General features: G+C 26.6%; 1 protein-coding gene across 1 annotated transcript in view; it reads left to right on the top strand.

Annotated features, from left to right (window-relative positions):
* Positions 1-18,754, top strand: part of LOC145837627 (uncharacterized) — a 39,285-nt gene that overhangs the window by 9,779 nt on the left and 10,752 nt on the right. The window contains exons 5-33 of the mRNA XM_082945128.1: positions 1,625-1,776; positions 1,859-2,076; positions 2,325-2,469; positions 2,546-2,611; positions 2,764-2,899; positions 3,040-3,220; positions 3,490-3,625; positions 3,813-3,977; positions 4,538-4,620; positions 5,862-5,997; positions 6,982-7,128; positions 7,694-7,869; positions 8,572-8,749; positions 8,817-8,948; positions 9,065-9,218; positions 10,639-10,781; positions 10,860-11,003; positions 11,414-11,525; positions 11,654-11,838; positions 12,699-12,839; positions 13,913-14,076; positions 15,508-15,655; positions 15,713-15,852; positions 15,919-16,058; positions 16,118-16,212; positions 16,463-16,653; positions 17,009-17,128; positions 17,420-17,501; positions 17,566-17,680. Coding sequence (XP_082801254.1) covers positions 1,625-1,776; positions 1,859-2,076; positions 2,325-2,469; positions 2,546-2,611; positions 2,764-2,899; positions 3,040-3,220; positions 3,490-3,625; positions 3,813-3,977; positions 4,538-4,620; positions 5,862-5,997; positions 6,982-7,128; positions 7,694-7,869; positions 8,572-8,749; positions 8,817-8,948; positions 9,065-9,218; positions 10,639-10,781; positions 10,860-11,003; positions 11,414-11,525; positions 11,654-11,838; positions 12,699-12,839; positions 13,913-14,076; positions 15,508-15,655; positions 15,713-15,852; positions 15,919-16,058; positions 16,118-16,212; positions 16,463-16,653; positions 17,009-17,128; positions 17,420-17,501; positions 17,566-17,680 — 4,125 coding nt within the window. The remainder of the gene's footprint in view (positions 1-1,624; positions 1,777-1,858; positions 2,077-2,324; positions 2,470-2,545; positions 2,612-2,763; positions 2,900-3,039; positions 3,221-3,489; positions 3,626-3,812; positions 3,978-4,537; positions 4,621-5,861; positions 5,998-6,981; positions 7,129-7,693; positions 7,870-8,571; positions 8,750-8,816; positions 8,949-9,064; positions 9,219-10,638; positions 10,782-10,859; positions 11,004-11,413; positions 11,526-11,653; positions 11,839-12,698; positions 12,840-13,912; positions 14,077-15,507; positions 15,656-15,712; positions 15,853-15,918; positions 16,059-16,117; positions 16,213-16,462; positions 16,654-17,008; positions 17,129-17,419; positions 17,502-17,565; positions 17,681-18,754) is intronic.

Raw genomic sequence — 18,754 nt, 5'->3', positions numbered from 1 at the left:
TTTTGATAAACTATAACATTTACTTCTACAAAGCTCTTAAATATCAACAAATAAAATTGTACTATTACTGATCATTAAAAATTGTAATGTTTACTTTAAGATTTTATTCCTTCCTTCATGTTTTACATATTATTAGTGATGAAATAAAATCTAAAAATTAGTATCCAGGTGTTTTCTATAAATCGAGATCCAGCCAGACTCGGTTCCTCATCGAGACAATTTCAAGTTTTCAAAATCATTTCTACTAACTTACATTCCTAATATCATTTGGTTTTTATCTGTAACATGTTCTATAAAATGATTAGATCTCAGACAAAAAAAATTCAGGTTTATTATTTTAAATCCAATAAACACTTTTTCAGAATAGTAGTTGCCAAACAGCAAAGCAATTTTTTTTTAACCGCAACGTATTTACCCGCAACGTATTTTTTAGTAATGCTTATATAATAAAGTTAGATTAAAACTTTGCTTTTAAAAAATTTAAAGTAAAATATACGAAATCATGATGAACTGAGAAAACTTACTTTAGTTACCTGGCTCGTAAATAACTTTTCTATTAGATGCGAATTTTACTTACTAAGGCTGTTGACGAGTGTTTTTAGCGTTAAATAAAATATACGAACGATAAAGTATTTAAGAGTAAAACAAACATTTTAACTTAAAATAGAACAAAAAAGTAGTTTGTCATGAAAAGAAGGAAGCTAAATCACTGTGAACTAAACAACATGCTTTTATTAGTCAAATTTTTTAAATTTGCCGTTGATTTACAACTTAATAGTTTGTTTTTGAATTTTTTAAAAACGCTTTTGTAACTTCTATAACAAATAAAAAATATTCATTTTTTTTATGATACTGTAGATTTATTAGTGCTTGGTTGTTTGAATAGTACTTGTATCTTTTTAAGGAACTTTTTGTTATAAATTTAGTGAGATTATTTCTTAAATTTTAGACATTTTGTTTCTACAGAATATATATAAATTCATTTTTTATCCAGTTAATCTGAATACGGTAGATCACTAATTATTACAAACATGTCATAATAATATATGCACTACAAATTTTAAACGAAAAAATATAAACACAGAACCACAGTATAGATATGTTTATTTATTTTATTTCTTTATCTAATTGTTTAAGTTTTAAGATTATGTAATTATTAAGTAACTTACATTTATCTAAATCTAACCAAACAACGTAATCTTCGTATACTAGTAACTTTAAGCTATAAGTTTTAAGTAGATTTTATTCAGTTTTTTGTTATAATTTTATTTATTTTCTTTTGTTTCAAGTTTAGCATAATGTATTCCTATATGTTATTATATAAATTTTTTACAGATTTTAAACAACTGAAGATCTCGTCTTCAAACGAGTGAAACATTGTTTTGTTTAATAAAATTTAAAATTTATACTAAACACAGAACCAATGAAAATGTGAGCAAACTAAACTTTAAAAGTTATTCTAAGCTTAACCTTTTTTAAAGCGTTTTAAGTTGACTGACGTGATGTAAAACAGGTTTTAGATTTTTAAACTCTTTAACAAGATTTCAAGTTTATTATTAAATAGTATTAACAAAAAAGACCTTAATACTAAACTTAGATTAAATACTATATTCAAAAACTGTAGAAACTGGGAACCAGGACAACCTGATAACTGGCAGGACGCACCTGCTGGTACTGAAGATTGTGCCGAGTTCTACGAAGGATACCCTGGAACTTGGAACGATCAGACCTGCGGTTACACGAGATTTTATGTCTGCGAACGAGACGTTAATGCAGGTATAATATAACCATAATATAGTTTTCTATTGCTTTCTAAAAACTGCAACTTGGCTTAAATTTAAATCAATTATTTCTACAGCGATATCAACTAACTGCAACGAAGCGGACGGTTGGGAGGAATTCAACGGAATGTGCTACAAGTTTTACTCGGACTCCCTTTCATGGACAGCTGCAAACAGTGCGTGCAAAGCTGCAAGCTCCGATCTTGTATCTGTTACTTCACAGCAAGAGCAGACTTTCGTAGCAAATAAGATAAACACTAACAACGCCAATTCATGGATTGGACTTTCGTCTGTGGTCAATAGTTACAATAGCTTGTTTATTCAATGTTTAATAAAAAAAAAAGATAAAAACAAAACGCTTTTCACTCTAAAACTATAAAGGATTCGAATAATTGATTCAAAGTTGTTTAGTATTTGTTTACTTAAACAGATAAAAAAGTTAAGTCACAAATACTTTTTTAATGATAAATATTTCGATAAAAAAACTTTAAAGGTAATACAAAAAAAATTGATCAGAAAACTAAATATAAAAATTATTTTCAGAATCACAATAGTAATCAGCTTTATTGGAGTAATAACTATGAGCAGTACAATGAAGGATCTTCATATAACAATTGGCTTGCAAACCAGCCTCAGTTGAGCCCAGATGCTACAAACTGCATAGAAGTTCAACCTTCAGCAGACCTAAGTATGTTAAATACTCTTAAATAAATATGTATATATACAGTTAATACAAATATTAAAACTAAAACTTATTTTTTTAGCTGGGCCATGGAACGTCAACAGATGTGGAAATTCAAACAATTTTATGTGTGAATCCCACTTTACAGGTAATTAAAACAACTGTATCGCTCAAAGTTTTACCAGACTTAAGACGCTTTTTTTTCGAAACACTGGAAATTAAAAAAAAAGTTTTGAGTTTAAAGTATTTGTTAGTATAAAATTTCTAACTGTGCTTTAAAATTCTTTATTTTTATAATAGGAACATGTGCTGATGGTTGGAGGCTGTTTATCGACAGGTGTTATTTTATTGCTGAAAACTCAGACCTTTTTATGAATTGGCCTGAAGCAAACCAGTTTTGTAAGGCTACAGGCGGTCAACTTCTTATGATAGACGGGTTAGACTATAAAGAAAAAACGATAATTCCTTAAGGATTAAAAGCATTCATATATATTTATTTTTTCTTTATTTAATAATAGTACATATTGTATACCGTACTAACTTTTTTAAATAGTACTCAAACAAGTATTATTTTAGAAATGAAGAAGCAGAGTACATTCAAACTAGACTACCATTCATGTCTGATGGAGGGGCTGACGGTATGTGGTTGGGCGTGTCTGACTCGGAATCTGACGGAGTTTTCAAGTGGTCTAATGGCATGTTGGACGAAGAAGTTCAGTATAAAAAATGGGGAACTAATCAGCCTCGCACAAGAGATGTTAGAAGTTACATATTATAAAAAACTAATACGAATGGTATACATTTAATTGACTAAAAAAAGCTTTACAGGTGTTGACTTTAAACGAAATAAGAGCTAATGGGATTAGTCTTTAAAAGTTTTATTCGTGTAAAATAGCTTAATATTTATTTAACATATTAACAAAGAAACTGTTGTTATTTGAAACAACGGTTTTTCTTCACAAAAAAAGAAAAACTTGACATGATTAGAAGTTTAAACTAAAATTATCAAATTTTGATTATTCCTAGGGAGCTTGGGATTGTGGTCAAATATATACGGGCGCAAAAAGTGGTATATGGGAAACAGCTGATTGTTTCAAGAGACAAGCTTTTGTTTGTGAAATTGAAACTGGTAAAAGTGTAACTCCAGTCGATCCTATTGCAGGTAAACTTTTTTTAGTATTTGTTCTCTTAAACTTTTAAATAAACCTTAGGATTGATTACAACTTTCAAGTTTTTAATTTTAGTTGATGTAAGTTCTATACAAAGCTTTTGTTTTACATCATGCATTAGTTTTTTCTTAAAAAGCTTTCAAGTTTTTAAAAACTTTAAGAAATATGTTTATGACACAGAGACACACGACGGATGTGATCCTGATTGGTTATGGTATAACGGTCACTGTTATTACTATGAGTACAGCACTCCACAAGCTTTTCAACAAGCCGAGAATACTTGTGTGCAAATGGGTGCACATTTGGTCAGCATTTTAAGCAATGAAGAAAATGCTTTTGTTTCAGGTTTTTTATTTTATAATAACTTTTTAACAACTACAGCTTGTATGAAAATTTTAGATTGCGTTGTTTTATAGTTTAAACTTGAAACAATTTTTAAATTGTACACATCTTATAGTTTTAAATAAACTGAAAACAATTTTAATTAGTATTTTTAATTTATTATAAATCAAAAACGACAAAACTTCGTATTTAAATTTTAATAAAATACTTTTATAACTTTTAGTACATTTTATTTTTGCTTTGGTTCCAAAGATATAATTTTATTAACACTAATGTAAACTTTTTTAGTTTTAATATTGACAGCCTAAAGCCATATTCTTAAAATATGTTATTTACAATAAATCGTTTTACTAACAATAAATGTTTGTCAGGCTTAGATGATATCAGATGCAATATTTAAATTATATAATGCATTTTAGATATCCTTTTATTTTAAAATGGTTTATAATTTATTAGATATATACATCTTTTAGATTTAAATTTAGTAATAAAAATGAAAACACCCTTTGTTGAGGATTTCATAAATTAGTTTTAAAACACTTAGTTTTATTAAAATATTAAAGGACATGCATCTGACTCTGCTTGGATCGGTCTTAACGATTTGGTTACTCCTGACAAGTTTCAGTGGACTGATGGATCACCCAAAGTAATACTTTTAACATTGAATTGTTAACATGTTTTGGCAATTTTTATTAAGAAATTTAGACACAAAATATCAGTCAATTTAAGAATATTGAAAAGAATAAAAATGCATTTTATTGTCTTGTGTTTTTGTAATTTTTTTTTGTTTATTTCAGTTTTAACGTACTTGTTCCGTATTTTTAATAGTGTTTTATTCTAATAATTTTCATTCTACAACTATACTTTAAACAAGTATAAGTTAAATCTTAGTTTTGTTTCGATTTATAATTGAACTCATAACAGAGAATTGATTTACATTTGTCCATTTATGACATCACAAATTAGACAAAGTTTTATAAGTACTACCATTTTTTATACAGTTTTGCCTTAAACAGCTACACAGTAGCAAATTAAATTTTCTAAATGTGTATGTAATCAATCTAAACTTTCTATGTTTTGTGAATTGACTGAAATGTATCTAAGTTTTTTCATATTAGACAATAAATACTTAATAAACTAATTAAACATTGATAATAGTTCAATTAAGTATAACTTAAATTAAAGTGTCAATTCACTTTATGTCTAATAAAACAAAAAAACTATATATACTAAATATAATAAATATTGTTTATTATATAATATCAGATTGTTATTTTTCAAAAACAAACTGAATTTTTATATCAGCAAACTGTTTTTTTTTGCTAAGTTTTTAAAATCTTCTATGATTTTTTCTGTGTAAAACCGCATAAAACAAGAGAATATAGAAATAATTTTATTTTATGCTTTAAAAAATACAACTGTAGCATTTTTGAGTATATTTAAATTTACGACAATATGTAAATAATTACTAAATTCAAACATGAAATAAATAAAAAACTATTGACCTAAGCAAGCTATTTAACTAAGTTAATATACTAATGTTGCTTAAATGAATGTTTTAAAATTCATAACATATCATACAAAACGTTGAAGAATTATATATGGTTTTTTTTTACTTTTTTTTTTCAAAAGTAAAAACGTTAAGTTTTTTCAAATATTTAATTTTAGTCAACATGTTTACTAATCGCTAACCATAACTAGTATACTTCGACTGTGTCTGATTGTTAAAAGTATATTTACTTATATTCAAAGAGTCAACTAGTTTGTTCAATATTTATTATCATATAAAACTATTAAGTATTTTTACATACTTTTTTGATTACGAATTTTTTTATCTAAATATTAAAAACAAAACAATAAATAGGTAAAAATAAAACTTTTAAACAGGCGTACACTGATTTTTACACTGGTGAGCCAAATGATTCTGGAGACTGCATTCAGTTTTGGATGGAAGCTGGGTTTGCATGGGACGATGCGAATTGTGCACTTCAAAAATCCTTTGTTTGTAAAAAGCCCGAACAAGGTAAACAATAAATAATCTAGATTTTTTTTGTGTTTATGAAAGCATTACTATTGAAAATATTAATTAATATCACGAAAATACATCGTGTGTATGTAAACATAAAGCACCTAAACAAATATATGTAGCTATTTTTCATTTTACTGTTTACACCAATTTGTTTACATACGAAATGTTGATAGGTATACTTTAATAAATAATTATTGATTAGCCCATTTAAATATTAAATAACTTAAAATTCTGCTTCTGAATAAAGAATTAAGATATTACCAAAAAGAGTTAAAAGCAGGGTTTTTACCAAAAATCACCATGAATTATAATTGAAAATAATACTAAATAATTCTTAAATTATTATGAAAGGTTTAGTATAGTTTTTTAGATCAATCAATGTTTTTCTCATTTATTTTTTGGATAGTGACAGTTTAACTGTAAAAGTTGTTTTTTCTTCGGATTTTTTTTTTGATTAAAACATTTGAATATAAAGAATTGTGTTATTTTTTTACTAAAATAGACAACGTTAAATCTAAATTTTCAACTTATTAAATAAATTTTAAATTCAATATCAATATGCAATTTATAAATGATAATTACTTAATCAAACTTTTATAAAGTTAAATATAAACAATAAAGTTTTATAAATAACATTCAGATATATTGTTATGCATACCATAAATTACGAAAGTTTATAAGTAAAGGTTTTTAATAAGTGATAAAAATGAGTACAAACGGTATTGATTACGAATACTCATACATATTTTGTTTTGTCTCACGTTGTTCTAACCTAAAATTAAACCTAAGACGCTTTTAGTTATAAACAGCCAAACAACATTACATGGTGAATATACAATTAGTTATTTAAAAAACATCTTTATTATTCATATTATAATTTTAATCCAACGATAAACAATTTATAATTACCTTTATTTATTTAAGAAAAACTAAATTGTTAAATTAAAAGTATTTCAAATGATTATAAAACATTTTTAGATTGCTCTCAGCAATTAGGCATGGAAGATTATACGATCCCTGACCAGCAGATAACAGCTTCCTCTATATACGGATCAGGGTTCCAGCCATATTTCGGTAGGTTAAATATGCCGAAAAGTTCTGGATCGAATGGTTGTTGGTCCCCAGGTTTGTTTAGATGTAAACTTGTTTGTCTGTGATTTCCAAAATGTGCACAAAAAAGTTTAAAGCAATAAAATGCACTATTCTTAACATTTGTTTTTTAATCTAACTTTTTATTTTTGAATAGTTTTAGCTATTTTTGCATGTATTGTTTATTGAAGGACAAAACAATAAGCGCTAAAAAATTTAGTCTAATGTCCTGGTACAAAAAATCCTTTCGGATAATGATTTACACACCTTGGGATACAGTTTGTTTTATTGTCCAGGACAACGATATATGAAAAACTGTAAAACTATCAGATAAAAAAAAAAACTAGTTTTACAATCTTTTGTACAAAGGAATTTCTACTTATACTTTGCTCTGTACAGTTTTAAAAATTCAGTAACTTCTTTATTTGTGATTGCGATTCTATAAGATCCTTTTAAAGAACGTTATTAAAAAACTGTAATAAAGATTGATTTTATCAAATATAATTTACAGTGATGTTTTATTCATAAAATGACTTTTTTTATCACATAAAATAATATTTTACCTGTAAAACTATTCTTATCTGTGTTTTGAAACTTGCAGCAACTGACAGTAATGAATACCTTCAAATTGAGCTGAACAGCAAGCAAACAGTGTCAGGAGTGACAACCCAGGGTAGACCGGCTGATAATCAGCAGTTTGTCAAATCATACTACATATCTGTTTCAGACGATGGTCAAGCTTTCACTGATATCGCTGGAAGCGACGGGACTAGAATGGTAAGTTGTTTAAGGACACTAAACTCTTATCAGTTTTCTAAAGATCTCAACGACACGAGTTCTTTTATGAAAAAGTTAAATTTAACATATATCTTTATACAACTTGTTGAATACTTTTAACTGAAGTTTCCGGAATTATTTTATTGCGCTCATGTGCTGTATATACTACACATACATGTATTTTATGTACGTGGGGCTTCTAGCTGATTAAAACTTGGCAAACATGCTTCCAACCACTACCGAAGAAATTTATACTAAAACGAGATCACATAACAAATTATCCATGTGAATCTTACATAATCTAACATAAACCATGTGAATCAAAATAAGAATATAAAAATAAAATTTTAAAGATTCTTACTTCTTAGTTTATTCTGTCAAAAACTTAAATATAAATATTTTGTTATATTTATGAAAAAACTATTAAAACTTTTATTTTTCATCTCAAAGTTTGTTGGAAATCTTGAAACATAGCCAATGATACTGGTAAACTTTAAACATATTTGTATACTAAATTAGTTATAAACGTTCGACCGAAATACTTCTTTTAAATTTATAAGATCAAAAGTTATATATAGAAAATGTTTGTCACAAGAAATTTTATTAAACACGATGCAAACTTATTTTACTTGTATGAAGTAAAAACTTAATTTTTATTTTTTAACTGAAATTCATTAAAAACACTTTGTTGTTTTGATTTAGATTTTTCAAGCCAACACTGACCACTTCACACCAATAACTAATCGACTTCCAAGTCCTGTAGTAACAAAGTTCGTAAGAATATACCCTCAAGACTATGAAGGCTACATTAGCATGAGAGTTGAACTTATTGGTTGTAGCAGTTCAGGGGGAGAAATACCTGACTCACCAACCGATTCTGGTAGTATTTTTCCCTTAAATTTCTTACCTCACCTAAAAAAAAACTAATAACTAATCATATGAAACAGCTTGTTGGTCTGTTGCTGTCGGAGATCGTCTCGATTGTGGATACTACGGTATCGGAGATCAGGAGTGCGTTAGCAAGGGTTGCTGTTGGGATACAACTGTCCCTGATGCGCCTTGGTGCTTTTATAAAAAAGGTTTATTTTAAAACAAAAATCAATAAAACTAGCAAAATATACTTAAATGTTTTTCTCTTTCTAATACAAGATAATTAAAAAAAAAAAATGTAAAATTTTATATTTATTTTTATAAGACGACTACGACCCTCGTTGCGGACCAGGTTTTATCTTTGATCCAGCTGGTTCATTTTATTGTTACCATTTCAACGAGTATGTTTATCGAAGCTGGGAAAATGCCATAACTTATTGTTACGATCTCGGTGCCCAACTTATCAGCATACATTCAAGGTATTTTATAGATTTATACTTTATTTGTGAGATCAGTAGTACTAAAACTTTTTAAAAGTAAAACAAAAATCTATGTGAAATGTTTGTAATATCAAAAGAATAAAACAGTTTTTTAAGTTTAATTTTTTTTACAGTTAAAAATATAATTAGTAGTTAATAATAAAAATAAAGGAACTTTGTTAAAGAGCATACGTTTATAGTAAAAACAATTTCACAGTGAGCATTTTGTTTAGCATGAAAATTTTTAACACATGCTAGTTTTTTTAACTATAAAACGTAAATCATTTAACTAGACAGAAGTTATAAACTTTAATAAGTACTTATTGATTAAAGTTTTATAAAGTAAAATGTAGATAAGTATCAGTTCCATTAGATAATCTAGCTTATGACAAAAAGCGTTTTTGTCGCAGAAAAGTTTAACAAATTTATAGCTGGCTAAGCGCCTGCCAGTTTACAGTTTTTTTATTAACTAAGGGAAGAAAACGTTTTAAGCCTACCCTAAATTATAAATTTAATATAACAGCTACTGTTAAGATTACCGCATTTACTCACTATGGTAAATGACACTTATATGTTTATTTTCTGTTGTGATAATTATTGCTAAAACGTTTAAAAGGTTTCAAAACCGAAGGCACATATTATTATTAAACTTCTTGATTATTTATTAAAATTACTTTTGATGTTAAGGTTATTTTTTCAATAAATGATGTTTTTTTTATTTATTTTTAGTCAAAAATGGAAACATATTTTTAAAAACTAAATTATGCAGTATTATAAAACAAATTGCATAAAATATAATAATATTTAATGAAAAAAAGGCTAAGTATGCTAAATAAGATATTTAAATTAAAAACTATTTAGTTTATAAAAAATTATTACATTATTTTTCAATATAATAATTTATAGTTGAATATACTAAACACTTTTGTAGTATCGAAAAAAAACCACTACATCTTTGCATAATAAACAGAACAATAACTATTGTAGATATATGGGTGCATGTTAATTAAGAAAATTTAATATCTGATTACTAAGCATTTATCTTTACGTTAAAAAGTATGATACTTTAATAATCTGATTATTCAAAACTAAATAAATATTTAATTTTGTTTTTAAAATGATTTACCTTTTTTTTTGAGTTTAATGTTGATACAGTTTTGAATAAGTGTTTATACTAATTATATTAATTGTATGCATTGCTGTTTTATAATTTAAAGTTCGAAAGAATGAAAAAAGTTCAATCTAAGCATATAAAAAAATGTAGCCACAAAAGCTGCATAGTACATATTAAGCTCGTTTGTTAAAAATAAACTCAATGTATAAACTTTAAAATACCTTATACATATAGATTAATCTATTTTATCTGAGGGTAAATAATTGTATGTTGAAAAAAGTATTGGTAAAGCAATTAAATCTTTAGAGAGGAGGATGCTTGGGTGACTGCACATCTTGCAGATAAAAGACTCACTCATTCGTTCTGGTTGGGTGCTAATAGTAGGACAACTGGAAAAGGCTGGCAATGGAGCGACAACACTGCATTCCAGTACTTTAACTGGGCCGATGGTCAGTTCTTTTATTTTAGTTTTCTATACTACAACAACTTTTTTTTCAAAAATCTAAAAAGTATATTTTTATGTTAAGGCGAACCAAATAATTATGGTGGAATTGAACATTGTGCTGAACTTTACATTGAAAATGCACAATGGAATGATATAAATTGTGAGAGTGAGCTGGCTGTTATGTGCAAAAAAATTTCTCCATTACAATTCCCTACCATCGACTCAGGTAAATCTAAGTTAAAACATTATACCCTTTCTAAACATTAATTGCTTAGAGAACCAGTAAAAGTACTTTATACTTTTCTATAGATCTTTTATGAGTAAACACTGACATTTTTTCTACTTATTTGTATATATATATATTAAACGCATATTAAACGCAGAAACAGCTGTACCAAGCAAAAGTTTATTTTGTGTATTTTAGTTCTACATATGTATATATGAACATAATATTATATAAATATTAAGCTCCAATTTGATTTGTCGAGCACTATCGATCAGAACTTTGTATAAAACCTTTAATATATATATATATATATATATGTATTTGGACTATTTTTCGAAAGAAGTCTGTTTTATATGAATTCTTTGATTTTTTGCATTACTTTAATATTGAATAAATTTTATTATTTTTAGATTCAAATTTTATTGTGAACGTTTGCGAAGGAGAATCTAAAACAATTTCATGTCCAGCTAACACTTTATTAATCATTCATCATGCATCTTACGGTAGAGCTAACACTGATGTGTACGTAAATTATAAATAAATTTTAAAAATAAGTTTGGTTAAGATAGATATCTAATTATTAGTTTTTATAAAAAAATATTATACCTATCTAACGCAACTGAAAATAATCAAAACCGCTTACTGTACAGTTGTGGTTACGAAGGAGGTGACGTACCACCTGGGGGCTGTGCAGCAGACAACGTCTACCAAATTGTATCAAAGGAATGCGACTACAAAGGCTTCTGCATCCTTTACGCCTCAAATTCATTGTTTGGGGATCCATGCTATGAAGTGTACAAATATCTCAATGTCATATATTCTTGCGAATATGATGGTAATTTATTTGTTCTACGATTTAAATTTTGTGTTTTAAACTAAATAGCGATTACTTTTTATCACATTGAAGTTTAAAAATTATTGTCTACTAATGAGTTTTCGACATATGATTTAATTAAATTGCATCTGTTAAAAAAAAAAGAACATATCTAAAGTACTAAAATCATTTAGTTTAATTTTAGATCTGATTCAAGCCAAAGGGAACTTGAATTTTACAATTTTTCTTCAGTTTTTTTTAGTAACGAGAATTAATAATTAAGTGTTTAATAAAAAGTTAGATACCGAAAAACAGTTCAATAATATATTTGCATATTTTAGATAAAGTATCTTAAATACTGTGGTACAGTTGAAATTTATTCAGTACTAGTACTTAGACATTCATATAAGCAAAGGATGTTTTTGAAAATTATTTATTTTTATATCTTATAAGTAAACACTAAACTTATAAATACTTTTGATTACATTGAGAATATATTAACTTAAGAAACTTCTGACATGAAAAGCAAAAAGCTCTATGCAAAAATCAGACAAAGTTGTAGTTAACATTTAGGACTTAATTTATAATTAATTTAATTTTGTTTATTCATAAATTAATTAAAGTTTCGAAAAACAAAAAAAAATCACTGGTTTAGGGAAAGTTATTAGGGTTTAATAAACACTTTACTAAAAGTAACCTAGAAAAGTACTAACATAGTTTTATTTTATACCAAGTTAATATTTTCAAGCTCAGAATAACACAGCTGTTTTAGACTAAACTGAGTGTTTCTTAAAAGTTCTGCGTACAGTTTTAATAAAGCTTACGAAATATAAAACAAAAAAGCTTATTTGTGTACTAAATTAGTTTATTTACTTTTTTAGATTGTTTTGTGCAGCTTGGTATGGAAGACAATACAATTTCTAACGACAAAATCACTCAATCAAGTTCTACCGACTCAAATCACGAGGGTAAAAATGGCAGACTTAACGGGCCTTCTAGCTGGGCAACTAATGAAGGAATAGGTTTAGTGTTTACTCTAAAACAAAAAAATATTGTAGATTGTTTGTTTCTACTTATGTATGACAGACAAACAATATAAATTTCATTTAGTTTAGTTTTTAAATAGTTGAAAACTAAAACTACATATTTTCCAGCTAATAATTTTGCTAACGTTGTGTTGTACAAAACATTGTAAAAGTTTTGATTTTGAAATTGAGTTTTGTATGCATCAACTAAAGTTAAAAAGAAATAAAAATTCATCAAAATAAAATTCATTCTATTAAACAATGTATAGACAACTTTATCATAAAATTTAGTATACAATATGTAAACACAACATAAACTAAAATAATTATAGTTAATAAACATAAACTATAATACAAGTAGAGCTGATTTTTTTTAATATCTTAAAAATCTAGACAATTTTAAAAGATTATAACAAACTTTAACCAAAAAAATTACTCGAAAACAGGTTATAGTTAAACTAATTAGCTAAAGTTTGGCGGTTGTAGGATATATTTACATATTTATCTGTAAATTGTCTAGTTATTTTGTTTTGCGTAAGTAAACACTGTTTAAAGTATATAATTATTATTAGAAAATAAAAATATGTTTCACACATTTAGGTTTCTATAAATTCTGCTTAGTTAAAAAAATATGATATTAAAATGTCCATAAAAATAATCAATGCAAAATATTTTAAAAAACTTTTATAATGAAAACATAAGCATTAAACTTATATAGATTAAACTTCAAAAAATCAAATAAAGACTATTTATGCAATCAGAGTTTCATTTTTGTCAGATAAATTTAATCTAAATAGTATTAATTTATTTCTAAAACTAATAAAAGCCTTGAGCTTTTTATATTTTAGTTAATAAACTGTATGCTAAGTTTTAGAATACAAACATAGCTAGAAAACTTTAAGGTGTTTTTTGTTTTTTATAAACAAAACTGAGTTTAAATGCTTATCACTATCTTTTCTAACAATGCATTCTGTATTGCAAAGATAAACAGAACCGATTGCTTATTTTTAAACTATGTTTTGGTTAGAACATAGTAAGATTAGATGAGCTTACAGAAACTATATTTTAAGGTGCGTTTGTTCAAGTTAACTTTGATCATCAATTGAGAATCAGCGGAGTTGAAACACAAGGTGCAAATGATGTGAGTAAATGGATTAAAAAATTTAAAGTTGGTTTCCCTGACATAAACGATGAAAATGTTTGGAACATGTACATAGACTATGATGGAAACGAGGTATTAGCTAATATTATAATAAAAAACATAAGTTCTTAAAACACTAAAGAAAATAACAACTCTTGGCTAACTTAAAATTAACAGCTTACTTTTATTAACTTTCTTTTTATATTTCACTGAAAAACTGCTTAAGTTTTCTTATAGCTTATACGGTTTACCAAGTACTATCAATCGATTTCAATGCAGATAAATGGAGTTAAACTGAATCGTTAAAGAAAATCAAAAATAAACTAATAGTTACACCTTAAGTCCTTATAAATGTTTTAATAACAACAGCAGTTTGCACAGTAATTGCTTTATTTAAATGAAGCACGTTTCTCTGTGTTAAACAAAAGACACAGTTTTACTAAGTTCTATAAAAGATTACTAAAAAAATAAACGAAATAAATAAAAATGTATATAACCTGTTTATTATCGATATTACACATATTTATTACACATACTCATCTTATTCACCTTCTTTTTTTTTGTTTGAAGTACTTATTATTTTGAGAACTCCGTGGAACTGTGTATTTTTTTTACCATAGAGAAGCGTGTATCAGTTGTACAAAGTAAGTACTATTAAAATTGTTGATATCATTGAACATTCCAACGTACTTTTTCGTTAGGATCTTTATTAGCAAGCTTTTAGCAATATTTATAGATGTCTAAATTTCTTAAACGCTAAAGACCAGTCAAGGTAAAAGTAGTTAAAGTTTTCTCGGCTTAAATATTTTAATTAAAACTATTGAATAAGAAATCAAGAGTCTTAAAATTTTAAATTGTCTTCTAAACTTATGTTCACGTTTAAAAAATATATAATTGTTATTGTTTTCTATTGAGTATTTTTTCAAACCTAAATATATGTTTTTTATTAGAACTATTCACGATCTATTTTTTTAAAATACTTAAACTAAATGTTATGAGCTAAATAATAATCATTAAAGTTCTTAAATTTTATTTAAACAGTTTTATGTAAACTAATCAAAAAAAAGGCCAGAAATGATGTCAATACCAAATATTGCAATGTTTATTATTATTATTTGTTTTTTTAAACATAAAACCAAATTATAACAAAAATTTGATACTATTTTACGTTAGTTCAAAATGAATTTTGATAATATGCGTAAAAGAAAAAATCCATTAAATATTTTGAATGTTTAAAAAGCTGTATTTGAAACTTATATTTTTGAACAAATTTACGTCGTAAAAAACGATATGTTAAAAATTTTTTTAGTAATATTAGTTTTATAAAGTACTTTGAGAACTCCATTTGCTATTAACAATAAAATAAGTGTTCAATATATCTACTGGTTATATAAAATGGTTATCAAATCTAACAACAGGCTTAGAATAAACAATTCTTAACACAGGTTTAAAAACAAAGTTAATAAGTAAGAATATGATAGAAGTCAAGCTTGTAGCGTATTTATAAGTTTAAAACTTTTCAAGGTTGAATTTATTGGTAATACGGATCAGCAAACAGTAGTTCGTAATCCATTCACGGAGCACGTTCTTGCAAACAAAATCAGAATTTATCCGACAGAATGGGAAAGCGGAATCGCTATGAGATTTGACTTAGTTGGCTGCAATGCTTACAGTAGGTTTGAATACATATTTTTTCTGTTTAAATTAAATAAATCTCTCAACACAACAGATCAAGTAGACTGTGAAGAAAGGTTTGAAGCTAAGCTTGACCAAAATAGTCCTGACGGCAAACAACGTCAGGTAGAATGTCCGGGGGGATGTCCAACTTACAGTAACCCTAAAGTATGGGGTACAGATGTTTATACAGGAGTTAGTTATTCAAGAACTTGTTAAGTAAAACTACTTCAAATACTATTAACACATTACATACAACAGGAATCTGAAATTTGTAGCGCTGCCATACACGCAGGATATTTGACATTGGTTAGTGGTGGTCCAGTAACTTTTCAAATTCTAGATGGACAGAACACCTACCTAGGAACTGAAAGGAACTTAGTGGTGTCAAAAAGCCACGGGTAATATCAAAAATTTAAAATTGCGTAACAAAATTGTTTTAACTGAGTTTCACTTACAGTTACTACGATAGCTCTTTTAAGTTTGTTGGTAACAAGGAAGCATGTGAGTACGGATGGACTCCATACAGAAGCGTTTGTTTCATGCTTATTACTGGTATGTAGTTAACAAAACTTTTTATTATGATTATTACCGTACACTTAATAATTAGAAAAATATTATTAAACCGTTTAAATTTATGACATTATCAAAGTTTTAAAATTATGCTTACTTAACATAATTGAATAAGTATAATACGAAAACATTTACAATTATGTTAATGTATATTTTTTCTTAAAATGCATTTTGTAAATGTTGTTAATTTCTGCAAGAAGGAATTTATGAATTTCTTAAAAACTTTTTTTAGGTGCACCACAGACTTGGGAAGGCGCAGTTGAATCGTGTAGGAGTATGGGAGGAGATTTAGCATCTATCGAAGATGACACTTTTCAAGAAGTTGTATGGCAGATCATTCAGAAAAGTGATTTCGGAGAAGCATGGATTGGTCTAAATGATAAACGTCAATACAATCAGTACGAATGGTCGGATCAAATTCCCGTAAGCGTCCTTATCGAAATTGAAGATTTATTTCAAAAAAAATCCTTAACGTTTTATTTTTTGAACTTATTTAGAAATTATATTCTTTAAAAGTGTACGATGCTTTATAAAAAAAGAAAGCAAAACAGTAGTATCAGGTTTTAAGATTAGAACTCATCTGATAAATTTAGTTTAAAATAGTTTTTAAAGTAAACAAATATAGTTTACATGTTATGACATTATTTGGTTAAGACTTTAAGAGTTGTATAACAAACTAAGAATATTTTCTTGCTTAGTTTGTTTAAAAATTTGTATCCTTTAGTTTAAAATTCTAAAAGTTCTTAAAAATTTTTTGTTTAAAAATTTACGTTTTTAGGTATTTTTTACTAATTGGGAGCCGAATGAACCAAACAATCATGAAGGTTCAGAAGAAAGATGTGTTGAAATGTACAAAACTACAGGCAGATGGAATGACCAAATATGTTCTGACATACAAGTAAGTTTATCGTTTTAATAAAACAATTCAAAAAATAGTTATACGAAAAGAATTAATCTAGTTGGATTGGTTTAAAGCTTTTTTTATCTACTTAAATTAAATATTGCTCAATTAATTTTATTTATTTTCCTAATAACAAATATAAAGTATATATTTAGAATGTTTAAAGCCGAATCTTTATTTCAAAACTCAAAAAATTTACTACTAGTTTAAAACAATTAGAGATATTTGTGGGAAATATTTTGTTTCAATTAGCTTATAATTGTAAAATAAAAAAGTGTATTTTTAAAGGATTACGTTTGTATGAAAGCAAAGGATTACTACTCTGCAGATCAAACAAATCCACCGAAAGACCCTGAAGGCTGTGATGCTGGTAAGTTCAGCTTTTGAAAAAAATAATTTAAAATTTAAAGGTTTTTATTAGTTTTAATGTTTAGGTTGGGTTGCACGTGAAGATAGCTGCTATCTTTTTGATAGAGTAAGAAAAATAGAACACGAGTCCCACCATTTCTGTGAAAGTTTTGATGCAAGCTGTGTACAAATAGAGACAAAGTATGTATAAATTGTTAAATTTGATATTTTTTAAGTTAAGCCAAATATATAAAACAACAACAATGTATTTTGCATGAAATAAAAGCTAGTTTGTATAAGTTCTAAAAATGTTGTATATAAGTAATAACAAACTAAGACTAGAGTTTGTACAACTAAAAAGGCTTAAATGAGATTTAAACCCATGACAAAAATGAACAAATTTAAATATTAAAGTAGATAAAGTTAAGTCTTAAACAGAACTATTTATTTTTGAGTGTTATAACATAATCCCTTAAAAAGCGATTTTATAGTATAAACAAACATTAAGTATTACTACCATAGAGATAAAGCTACAGTAGATCGTTTTTTGTAAACTAATGGTTGTATTTGATTATTTTTCAATACTTTAGGTTTAATTTGAAAAAAAAAAATTTTTTTTAATTGTTTAGATATCCTCATTAAATTCATTATCTATGTTTGATATAAAGATACACTATAATGTTTGACTTTAGTTTAGGTAAATATCTAATTTATAGAAAACGATAAAAGTTTGTACTCGAACAAACGTGTTATTTTTCTTAAATTTTTTGAAGGTATTGTTATTAGCTAGAAGAAAACCTTTAATTACCTAAAGCAGAACTCACTGACGCCTAAAGTTTAATGACTAATGAAACTTTTGACAAGCATGTGACAAGGATCATAAAAAACAGCCAGCAATTAAACTTTAAAGCAGTGGTCGGCAAACTTCAGCCCACGAACATGTAAATCTGGCCCTGAAAATGTAACTTACACTTAATATTATGAGGTTTATAATGAAGACTAAGAATAAATAAAAGGTCAGGTTGCAACTAAAACTAAAACTGCGGCCTGCGAAGATTTTGAATTTTGAATTTTGGTCCGCTACCACCAAATGCCTGTCGATCCCTGCTTAAAGCAATCTGTGCAAAACTGTCTTTATATAACTATATTGAGATTTAGACAACAAATTACTAGAAAGCTTGACACTTAAGGAGCCTATATAAAAGTTCTAATGAATTAATTGCTTTACAAATGTTTTTCGCTTACGCAATGGTCACAAGCAAACAAACCTTTATT

This window comes from Thalia democratica, chromosome 1 (genome assembly GCF_965202585.1).
Source record: "Thalia democratica chromosome 1, ktThaDemo2.hap1.1, whole genome shotgun sequence".
NCBI lineage: Eukaryota > Metazoa > Chordata > Thaliacea > Salpida > Salpidae > Thalia > Thalia democratica.
Note: the sequence above shows the minus strand (reverse complement) of the source record. Positions and strands in the feature narration are given on the sequence as shown.